At 53.9% G+C, this 11,051-nt stretch overlaps 2 protein-coding genes across 2 annotated transcripts, besides 4 other annotated features; both read left to right on the top strand.

Moving 5' to 3' along the window:
- Nucleotides 1-614: 614 nt before the first annotated feature.
- Nucleotides 615-1,161: a repeat region.
- Nucleotides 1,162-6,132: 4,971 nt separating this feature from the next.
- LPMP_292170 (C-8 sterol isomerase-like protein) lies at nt 6,133-6,804 on the top strand (the record flags this gene model as incomplete). The annotated part of the gene is made up of 1 exon (XM_010702519.1): nt 6,133-6,804. One exon carries the CDS (start codon nt 6,133-6,135, stop codon nt 6,802-6,804), a length of 672 nt encoding a protein of 223 aa, XP_010700821.1.
- A 245-nt stretch (nt 6,805-7,049) lies between these two features.
- Nucleotides 7,050-7,604: a repeat region.
- A 131-nt stretch (nt 7,605-7,735) lies between these two features.
- Nucleotides 7,736-7,848: a repeat region.
- A 388-nt stretch (nt 7,849-8,236) lies between these two features.
- On the top strand, nt 8,237-9,685 carry LPMP_292160 (hypothetical protein; the record flags this gene model as incomplete). Its single annotated transcript, XM_010702518.1, has 1 exon — nt 8,237-9,685. One exon carries the CDS (start codon nt 8,237-8,239, stop codon nt 9,683-9,685), a length of 1,449 nt encoding a protein of 482 aa, XP_010700820.1.
- Nucleotides 9,686-10,817: 1,132 nt separating this feature from the next.
- Nucleotides 10,818-11,051: a repeat region.

Below are 11,051 nucleotides of genomic sequence, written 5' to 3'. Positions count from 1 at the left end.
CTCTCTCTCTCTGTCCCATAGAGAAAGACGCACAATTACGTCGTCAGAGCTGTTATTTCAGCCTCTTCCCAACCATCTGCTTCCTTCTTACCTCGTTAGTGATCCTCGAGGACGCCCCAACGCTCAGAGACACCGACAACCACACGGGTATACACCGCCCTCCGCTCCCTCACAGCTCGCTCTTGGTCACTATCTATCTATCGAGAGCCGTGCCCTTGTTTTTTGCGTGCTTTCCTGCAACACCCCTCATTCACGCGGTGATATCCTCTCGTTCTCTTTCAAGTTTTCTCTTTTTTTTGTGCTTTTAATCGACTTTCGCCTCCCTCTATCCATCATCTTTTCGCCCCCTCATTCATACGTGCCTGAAATGACGACTTTTTACTCTCCTCCGGCTGCTTCCCATCAAGTGTTCGTGCTTCTTCACCCCCGCCACCCGCTGACTTGCCTTCTCACAGCTGCGGGTACACCTCCGTACATCCCTTTCTCCTCCTCCTGCGTTGTGACTCTGTTTTGTTGTGGGGTTTGTGTGAGAAGGCGTTCGCCTTTTGCCTTCCCAGTCCCTCTCCCCGCTTTCGCTTTTTTTTTTTTGCGCTTCTTATGTCCTCTTGACAGAAGGGAGATAACACATCAGTGCGCAGCACCCCACCATCTCACTACCCCCACTCTGTGGGAGGCTGCCAGGCAGCCCCTCTTCTCTCCCTGCCCGTGCCGAACCACCCTCTGGCTCTGACAGGGGCAGGTGCCTACGACGCAGGGGAGGCCAGACCGATGTATCGCTGCGGATCTCGGCGGTCAGGTCGTGGACGGCGTTGCGTCGGAGCAGCCTGCGACGGCGAGCACGTGTGCGCCATCCGTGTGACGCGCGGAGTGTCAGCGTGGCTCCGGCACATCTCACGCGGCCCTCGTGGTCTACTGGTGTGCGTGGAGAGGGGGAGTGCGTCGAGCCACGCCACGGGACGCACCAGGCGGCGGCCAGCGAAACAGTGGTGGGTGGTTGGGTAGGGTGTGAGGTCGAGGCCGTGCTCAGCTAGCTCTGTGGGCGTGCTGCTGCAGCGCGTGCTGAGTGCGGCTTTGCAGGGCGCGATGAGCTTGTGAACAGGGCTGGATGGCTTGGAGTTCAAATCGTGTTCTGCGGCAGAATAAGTGCGTTGGAAAAAAAAAGGTCTTCTCTACTGAGGCTTCTCTGCCTTAGCCGTCATGTGTCATTGACTCGGTTGGTTATGTTCTTCTGTATGCCTTAGCTGGCATATATATTGGTAGTGAGCATCGTAGTCCCCCTTCCTCAACGGGGGAGCAGTAAGACCAAAAAGGAAGAGAGCGAGATGCAGCTGAAGTGAAGGATGCGCTGATGGCAGACACCAGCGGTTTTTTTTTTTCTGTCCTTGTTTGTGCAGAGCGCCAACTCGTTAGTTCTGCACGGAGCAACCCTCAGAGACATTGCGTGTTTTAGCTGATTCGTTCTTGGGTGTGCGTTTTTCCCCCTTTTTATTTAAACGTTTCTCTCCTGAATCTCTCTTTCTTGTTTTTCGCCCTTTTTGTCTGCTCGTGTCGTCTTCGTGCCTCCATCCGTGTGAGGGAGGGGAGATTGCATCGCTGGCGCGGAGCAGGTTGTGCTACAGCAGGCTACCACAGCATCAACGGGTGTATGTCTTATAGGATTGTACCGGTCTTTTCTTTTCTTTCTCCATCCTTTATTGTTGTTGCACATTGCCGCTTTCCTCTACGCCGTGCTCCTGTAGTTGTCGCACACAGTTGCTTTTTTTTCTTTGTACAGTTGATTCACAAAGAACATTAAAAAGGCGCCTCCATACCGCAGAGGCGCACTGCCGACACCACTAGACAGGCATACACGCACATATACACTCACACAAGCGATCAGGAAAAAAAAAATAAAAAAGGAAGTGACAACGAAGCACTTTGGAAGTCTCACTGTTTACGTCTTTTCTTTTTTTTTTTCCTTCGGCACGTCTGGTTGTCTGTCTTTGCGTCTCTGCGTTCCACTACACACTCGGTCGTCACTTTTCTTGTTCCCCTTCATTTTGCTCACAAAGGAGTGCAAAGTGTGTGTCTGTGTGTCGAGGGACATTGTAGCGCCACTGCCGCTCCCTTCAAACTTGCCCCATTTCTCCGTCCATTAGCCTCTCATCACGTGGATGAGGAGGGAACAGGCTGTTGACGGTTCTGGTCGACAAACCTCTTCGTTTTTTTTTTTCTTCTTCTTCTGGCTCTCGCGCGCGCGCGCTCTCTCTCTTATCTTTTTACCTCGGAGGCGCTGCTGTGCCGTTTCTCTCCTCGATAAATACCACATCGTATTTCTCCTCTTCCTTTGAGTGTGTTGTTTGGCATTGACCGACTTCGACCCCCCCCCCTTTTTGCTTTCCCGTCTTCTCCCTTGCGCGCTGAGACCTCCTCTTTCTCTCGGTTCTGCTACCACTCCTCTGGGTGCATTAATGTCTTGTCGCTCTGTCTCTCTACGTTCTTCGTTCGTCCCCCCCCCCCCCCCACAACGGTTGTTTAAGTGCTATCTACAGCATCAATTAGGCCTTTGCCCCCCTTTTTTGCCGTGAGTGGTGCGCCAGAAGGGGGGGGTATACAATGTGCTGAGAGAGCTGGACACGCAGGGCAGGAAAGAGAGAGCCTGAGTGAGAAGGACAGGTGTACTTATGCTGAGAAGCTAAGAAGGGCGGGAGAAGCCGGCGTGTGACAACAAGAGAATTGAAAAAAAAAGAAAACAGAGCGGCCAACCCCTCACCACATGCGTCCCATCCTGTAAAGGAGAAGAACGGTGCGAGAGGGAACTGTGGAAGAGTGCCCACAGGCTTGCTGACTCTCTTTCTTATCATTAAGGGAAAATACCCCACTCCCTTCTTTCCTTGTTTCGCTGATTTCACATAGTTGCAGTTGAGGACTCGTGGCTGTATGTGTATGTGTGTAGTACATGTCCAGAAGACGGTTTTCTTGCTGCTCGTCCCACGCTTCTCTTTCTCTTCCCTACACTCACCACCACTTCCACCGCTCTGCCGGCTTGCCTAGCCTGTTTTCTCCCCCTTTGTGGCAGTCTTTCCACCCTCGTCCCATTTTCTCTACCGCCCATTCCCTCCTTTATCTCTCTCTCTCTCTCTATGGGTGTGCGTGTGTGTGTGTCGCTGCACCCTTCTCATGCTATGCTGTTCTCTCTCATTACCTAATCGGTGTGCACTTATCCGCTGCCCCCCTCCTCCCCCCTCCCCTTCCCTTCCCTCCCGCCTTCCCTTTCTCTGTGGGAATCTCTCTCGTTGATGTTCTTTTTTTTGTTGTTGTTGTTTGGCTGCTGTTCCGTCTCGCTTTATTTCACGTGAGTGGGCTACTGGCCGGTGCGGGGTTACTGTTTTCTCTGGCCCCTCCTTTTTTCGCCTTTCACGTTCTCCCCCCTGCTTCTCTCTCTCTCTCTCTTGTTAGGATTTCCTTTCGTGTTCGTTTTAAGGAATTTTCTGTCTTGGCCATGCCAGCAACACCCAGCAGAACGCTCCGCTCTTTCCCGGGTTCCCTTTCTCCTCCTCCCGCACCGCTTGCGCCTTTACACACGTCCCGCTCCGCTCTGACTCTTCTACACACCCTCTGGCCCCCCTTCCTCCTCCCCTCCCCTCCCTTTCCCTCTGTTTGTGTTGCTTCGCATTGTTTGTGCGGGTACATGCGCATCACTTGAACATGCGTGCTTGTGCCTCGAGGCTATTGCGTATACCCCTTTGTGCTCCTCTCTTTCCTCTTCGGGAGTTTGTTTACCACATTCCAGAGCCAATCGAAAACAGAGGAAGACATAGAAGACGAGGTGACTCGTTGTTTTCTCTCATACGATGGACTACGTACCAGGCCCGTTTCACTTTTTCTTCCTTTCCTCCTCTTACCTTTTCAGAAGTACCAGATCGAGATGCCCGTTTGCATGTGTGTGTGTCTGTAGTAAAGGAGAGGATGGTCTAATGGCGTTGGAAGGCCGAAGAAAAAGTGACACACACACACACATTCATCACACCTATGTTATCTTGATTCCCCCTTTTCTTCCATCATCCTCCTGCTTTCTCGTTCCTCTGTAGTGTCTTGTGCATTTTTCCCCTTTCCTCTCTGCTCTCCAATCACACCTAACTGCTTCACCATTCTTTATCCTTTTCGAACCCTGACTTCTTCTCCCCACCGCCTTCGCGTTGTTGCCGGGGAGGGGGAGGCTGTTGTGTGTTGCGCAATCTCTGTGTTTGGTGCCCTTCTACAGTGACTGCGCTCTTGTATCCCTCTGAAACCTTCTCGGTTACCAAAGTGTGTAGGTGCGCGTGCGTGTCGCTTTGCTTCGCACTTGCATTTCCTTCTCATCATCGGATCGTTGGTTGCTCGCCGTTTTCGTTATCGTTGCTTTTTTTTTTGGGGGGGGGGGGAAGAGCTCTTTTCTCTTTGGATTGCGTCTTTGTATTTAGTTATGTGCGTGTGGTTGTGTACGCCACTTCCCTGTACATCGCTTTTTTGGACAAGTGAACGCGGACATTCTCCGTCTGGGCTTTGGTGTCTTCTGCTTTTTGGGGTGAACACACACACACACACCAGCTGTATGTGTTGTTGGTATCGAGTGCTGTGCCAGGGCCCACATGCGCTTTCTCTCCCCCCCTCCCCCCTTCCCATGGCTCTCAGTTCCACGTGTTCTCCTTTTCCTTTGTTGTTTCTGTGTTGTGTTTGTTTGTTTGCGTACACGTGCCATGGAGTCTGCGTGTGCTCGCTCTTCTTCGTAGTTTGGAAAGCAAACAAGAAAGACACGTTTGCAAACAACACAAGGAAAACGATGCACACGAACAGCCCTCGTCCTCCCTCCGTCTTCTCTTCCTCCGACAGCTGCCCCTCTCTCTCCAGATAACGAATGTGTGGAAGCCACCTCCCTGTACATCTCACCCCTTTTTTTGTCGTTCCCCTACCCCTCCCCTTGTCCCGCTCCCACCTCGGATAACTACCAACCTCCCCCCTGTCTCTGCTGCCCAGTCGTTCACACTAACTGTGGATTCTCTCAACGTGTAAGTGATACCTTCTCTTTTGCCGTTTTCTTTTTGGTCTTCGTCGTGTTTCCTCTTCTATCGGTGTACCTCCCCGATTCCCCCCTCCTCTTTCTGCGTGTGTGTATGTCTGTTGGTTGCGTAATTAAGCAGCGCAAATGATAATAAAAAGAGAAATGCGAAGCGAGCAAGAGGTGAGAGCAAAGGAAGCGTCACCTCTCTCTTCCCCTCTTCCCATATGCGAACTTCTTCGCCCAAAGGAGTGAGCACAGTCAGCCGCACACCTGCTTACATCCTCACACGATGCAAGCGGCCAGAAGACACTAGACAGAGGCGCACGCCCCTCATTTGGTAGCGCAGTCATACGCTGTCTATCCACTCCTCGTCCACAGGCGCTGTGTGTGTGTGTGCACGCATGTTGCGTTCTCTTGCGCATGGTGCCTGGAGAGTCGCGTCGACAAACAAGCCCTCGCTAGAACGTGTCGTCTACGCGACCAGTTCGCCGCCTTACACGCCTCAGTTATTTTCTTTTTTTGCCCCTCCTCAACCTTATTAGTGTCTCCCTTTCTCTCTTCCGTCTCTGCATTATCTGGGAGTGACTTCGGATGTGGTATGTGTGAAGTACTGCCTTCGTGCTCACTACACTACCTACGCTCGCATACACATCTGCGAACACGACACGGCGTGGAATTCGATAGATCATCTCCGCGTACGGAGCGCGCCTTTCGTCTTCTCCCGCTTTACTTATTTTCCGCTCCTCATTCCCTCCCCTTCAGTCGGATACACATCGCTGACGCTTTTTACCGCACCACCCTCTTGCCCTCTAGCGACTTTCACTCAATCAAACCTTTTTGATTCAGAAATTTATTCCCCGTCACTTCCGCCCTTGTGTCTTCTACACTCACGCACAGACACGCGTTTGGTGCTCTTCTTTCGTATGCTGTTCTCCCTCCCAGCCGCGGTGAGAGTCGCTTCTTCGCCGGAGGCCTCTTCCCACTGTAGCCGCGGCTCCGCACGGATCGCAAAGAGAAACGCTACTGGCATGTGCGCCCCCCTCCCCACCACCAGGTGATAGCGGATACACGCATACGGAACGAAATATTCTCTGAAAAAAAGACACAAGAACATGGCGTCCTTCAAGTCCGTCGGCGTTGTCTTGGTCACCGTTATGGCAATCGTCATGACCTTCTTTAAATATGTCGATCAACCATCGAACTGGGTCTACGACCCGGCGCGCCTGCAGCAGATCGCACAGCAGAGCATTGCCAACGCCAACGCGGCAAACGGCGGCAGGGCAACGGCAAAGCAGATAACGGACGAGACTATTCGCCTGACGCTGGAGAACTACCCGCTAACTACTCACTACACAGGCCGCTGGCTCTGGAACAACGCCGGCGGGGCAATGGGGTCGATGACGGTGCTGCACTGCTCCTTCTCCGAGTACCTTATTATCTTTGGCTCCTCTGTTGGCACGGAGGGGCACACGGGTCGCTACTTCTGGGCTGAGGACTTCTTCAATATCCTCGTCGGCGAGCAGTGGGCAGCTCTGCCTGGAGTGACAGAGAAGGAGGTTTACCGCCCAGGAGATCAGCACATCCTTCCACGCGGCACGGCAAAGCAGTACCGCATGCCGGAGGAGTGCTGGGCTCTCGAGTACGCACGGGGCAACATTATATCGATGCTTTTCTTTGGTTTCGCTGACTTGCTCAGCTCCACGCTGGACGTGACGACCCTCCACCAGACTGTGTTGGAGAGTGCGGGGAACATGCTCAGGAATATCTTCATCGGCAAAATCTGAAGAACTCCGCTACCTCTCCGAAGAGAGAGAATTACCAGCGTGAAAAACAGCAATGGGGATCAAGCGTGGCAGCAAAACAACAAAAAAATGGACGAGGAAACACACGTCAGCACCGAACTGTCAAAAAACGCTGCAACGGTAACATGCAGCAACAACCGATCGATCGACGAACACGCGCGCCTATAAGAGGAGTCCTCACGTTGTTCGTTAGAGGACAGAAAAAAGGGGTATTCTTTTTCTTCCTTTTTTTTCCAACGCACTTATTCTGCCGCAGAACACGATTTGAACTCCAAGCCATCCAGCCCTGTTCACAAGCTCATCGCGCCCTGCAAAGCCGCACTCAGCACGCGCTGCAGCAGCACGCCCACAGAGCTAGCTGAGCACGGCCCCTGCCTCACACCCTACCCAACCACCCACCACTGTTTCGCTGGCCGCCGCCTGGTGCGTCCCGTGGCGTGGTTCGACGCACTCCCCCTCTCCACACACACCAGTAGACCACGAGGGCCGCGTGAGATGTGCCGGAGCCACGCTGACACTCCGCGCGTCACACGGATGGCGCACACGTGCTCGCCGTCGCAGGCTGCTCCGACGCAACGCCGTCCACGGCCTGACCGCCGAGATCCGCAGCGATACATCGGTCTGGCCTCCCCTGCGTCGTAGACACCTGACCCTGTCAGAGCCAGAGGGTGGTTCGGCACGTGCAGGGAGAGAAGAGGGGCTGCCTGGCAGCCTCCCACAGAGTGGGGGTAGTGAGATGGTGGGATGCTGCGCACTGATGTGTTATCCCCCCGCCATGAGGGGTGTTAAAGGAAACTTCGAAACGAAGAAAGACAATACGCACAGGCATTTCTTCCTCTTCTCTAACCATATTATTTTTCTCGCATGTTTTGCATGCCTGTTTCTCCGTTGATTATACAGACGCATCAGACATCTGCCACCGGGCCTCGGTCCTTGGCTGCGGGCACCCAGTGTCGGCGGAGACGCCTGGACAGGCGGTGTGCCGAAGAGGCGTGCAGCCGTGATCGCGGTTGTGGCCTCGCTCACACCCTCACTTTGTTGCCCTCGTCAGGGTTGACTTTCAAGCTGTGGTTCTGTCAAGCCATGCTCACACGCTGCTGCGGCGGTTTCTATCCCCTTCTTTTCGCTCCCCTCTTTCATTTTTGTGGTTGGAGCCTGCGCCTTACCCGTATTTCTTTTTCTTATGTAGGCATTCACCTCATTGTTTTGAGTGCGTAGTGTGCGAGAGAGTCTGTCGGTGCATTCATCTGTGACGTGCTCAACTTTACGCCTCCTCTATCATTCTTCATTGTGTGTACGCGCGCGTGTGTGTGTGTGTGTGTGTGTGCGTGTCGACGAGAGTCCTCTGGCATCTGCAGCGGCGCGAAAGGAGGAAGAAGAACAACACAAGAGTTTCTCCGTGTCCTACGAATTCATGCTTTCTTCACTCAAGGTGAACCCCGCAGCTGCGAGGATGGCGTGCGGGGCGGCCACCCGACACCGCCGGCTTAGCAGTTGGGCCAAGGCGCTCAGCTTTGCCATCACACTGGCGCTTTTTTGTGCTCTTTGTTGTGAAGTTAGCGCGCTAGAGATAGGCAATTTTTTACCCGGCGGCAGGAACATGGATGCCATGGCCCGCTTTGCATCTGTGAAGGCTTTGGAGGCTCTGCAGCGCGCGATTGACGACCCTGAGCTGCAGATAAAGGTGATGTCTGCCCTCATGCGTACGACGGACGGCTTTGACATGTGCCAATCGGCGCTATACCGCTGCAACTCTGTGACTGGCGCTCTCGAAGAGGCCGTCATCAAGGACATGCGCAATGGGACTGTGAAGTGGAGCGAGTACCCCAAGTCTGTGAAGCGGATCCGCATCACAGACTCAAGGCTGTCACAGCCACTTGTGCTCTCCAGCTTACCTGCAAACCTGGAGGAGTTCCTGGCGACGAACGTCGAGTGGCAATCGAACTCGATACTTCAAAACCCTCCAAGTGACGCAAATTCCATTACAAATGGTGGCCTCGCTCAACTTCACGTTTTACAATGCAACCAGTGTGCTCTTGTGAAGGCAGAGGTGACGACAACGTCACCCCAGCTAGCGTCTCTTCACGTGTTGAGCCTTTCCGACAATCCGAACTTGACCGTCGATCTCCGCGACCTGCCTCGCACCCTCCATTCCCTGGAGCTCTCCCACACACAGCTGGTGCATCCCACAGCCAAAGAAGTATTGAAGGCTGCGCCAGCGTTTCTATCGCGGCTGAACATCAGCTTCACTGGTGTTGCCCTAACCTTCGACATGCTGCGGTTTGCAAGCGCGCAGCTAAAAATGCTGGATGTGTCCGGCCTGGGGAGCGGAGACCCGAAGTCGCCTTTGTCCGCGTCTCAGCTGCAAAAAGTGTGCAGTGAACGGGACCTCAACCCCGAAGAATTGTACCTCACGAGCTGCAACCTGACAGGCATCCTTCCTGACCTTCGCAACTGTGCAAAATTGAAGGTGATTGATGCATCGCACAACCTCCTTGAGGGCGCCGCGTTCGCTGAACTCCCCAAGATGATAGAGTCGCTGCATCTCAACAACAACGCGATGCAGGGCACGCTGCGCACCCAAGAACTGCCGCGCACCTTGCGTTTTCTCGACCTCTCTGCCAATCAGTTTACAGGTCAGCTCAACCTCTCGGAACTGCCGAAGAAATTGGAGTACTTTGACATTAGCCACAATCGCTTTACAGGCAATGTTAACCTGACGCAGCTTCCCGAGCCTATCAAGTATGTCTTCATCCAGCACAATAACTTCACCGGTGTGGCCGACCTCATCGACATTTCACTTGGCATTCGCTACATCATGATTCACCACAACAATTGGGACTACCGCATGCCTGCACCATGAGGCGGCACAGTCTCATGTAAGGCAAAAGAAACTGCATCATCTCTCGTGATACCGTGCAGAGAGAGAGAGAGGAGGAAGAGGGGAGGAATCCCGATGATTTCGCACAATGTAGTGCTGAGGTGAGGCACGTGCCTCCTCGGTCATCGTCGTTGTCGAAAGAAAGGAGAGTGTGCGCGCAAAGATGCTCGTGGTAGTCGGGAGACTTGCACGTGTTCCTCGGGTGCGCACCCCTTGTCTCTCGCTGTGGCTTGTCGCCCTCAGTTTGTCACAAGGCTTCTTCCTGCTATGCCTCCTCCGCCACCTTTTTCACTTTTTGGAGGGTTTTTCGTTTTCTTCACGCACTTGCAAAATAATACGTACACGTGTTTACTCTTCCGAACCCAAGCAGGTGCACCGTCGAATCTCTGACTTGACGCGAGGAGTAACGCTGCCAAAGGGCCATTTCTACGAAACGTCTCTCTGCAAATCTGTTCCTCTTCTTTTTCGCCGCCTCAGCAACATTCTTCTGATTGCGGTACAGGCAGCAACAGGAGCATTTCGTCCCTCTATCACATGGCTGCCGAGCTCCTCATCTCCGTCTCCGTCCCTCTCTCTCTCTGTGCGTGCGATCGTGTGCATCTTTGATGTGGGTGATGGGTAAGCGACAGTGAAGTAGCTACACGGCGAGGAGAACAAGGGTGCATGTGGTTTGGTAGATGAGGGAAGTGTGCCCTTGGCATGTCGCCAGTACTGGCCACGTGCATGTCGGGCATGTTCTCACGTTACGACTCATTCGTACTGCCCATCTTCTTCTTCCGCTTTTCTCTCTCCACTTTTTTTGTTGTTGTTGTTTTGTCAACGCTGTTTTCGTGCTTTCTGGCACCTCAGAGCGCAGTCACGCAGAAAACGTGCTGACCAACGGATGGATATACGCGGCGTCTGTCTCCCTACAACAAGCCCGAACCGTCGTGTATCTCACAAAAATGAATCACAGCACAACAACACCCAGAGCGCATGTGGGCCAATGTCTGAGCGTACGTCCCTAACTGGCGGCAACTACGTTTGTCGTACTTTCTTCTCTGCCGGCAGAAAATGCCCCTGATGGCGCCAGCCCCCCGACCGTGGCCTCAGGACCCGGCACCCGCTCTTCGTGTGGGGAAGCAAAGGCCCTGCCACCGGTCCTCGGGCCTTGGCTGCGGGCACCCAGTGTCGGCGGAGACGCCTGGACAGGCGGTGTGCCGAAGAGGCGTGCAGCCGTGATCGCGGTTGTGCCCGCTCACTGCAGGCCGTGCGGACGACTCTGCACGCGTACGCGCGCTACCAACCCGTTGCGTGCGCCTGTCAATGCTGCTTGCCTGTGGTCACTGCGAGCTGGCACACAGCGGGG

The sequence above is a fragment of the Leishmania panamensis genome, assembly GCF_000755165.1.
Source record: "Leishmania panamensis strain MHOM/PA/94/PSC-1 chromosome 29 sequence".
Taxonomy (NCBI): Eukaryota; Euglenozoa; class Kinetoplastea; order Trypanosomatida; family Trypanosomatidae; genus Leishmania; species Leishmania panamensis.
This window is presented reverse-complemented; position numbering and strand designations above follow the sequence as displayed.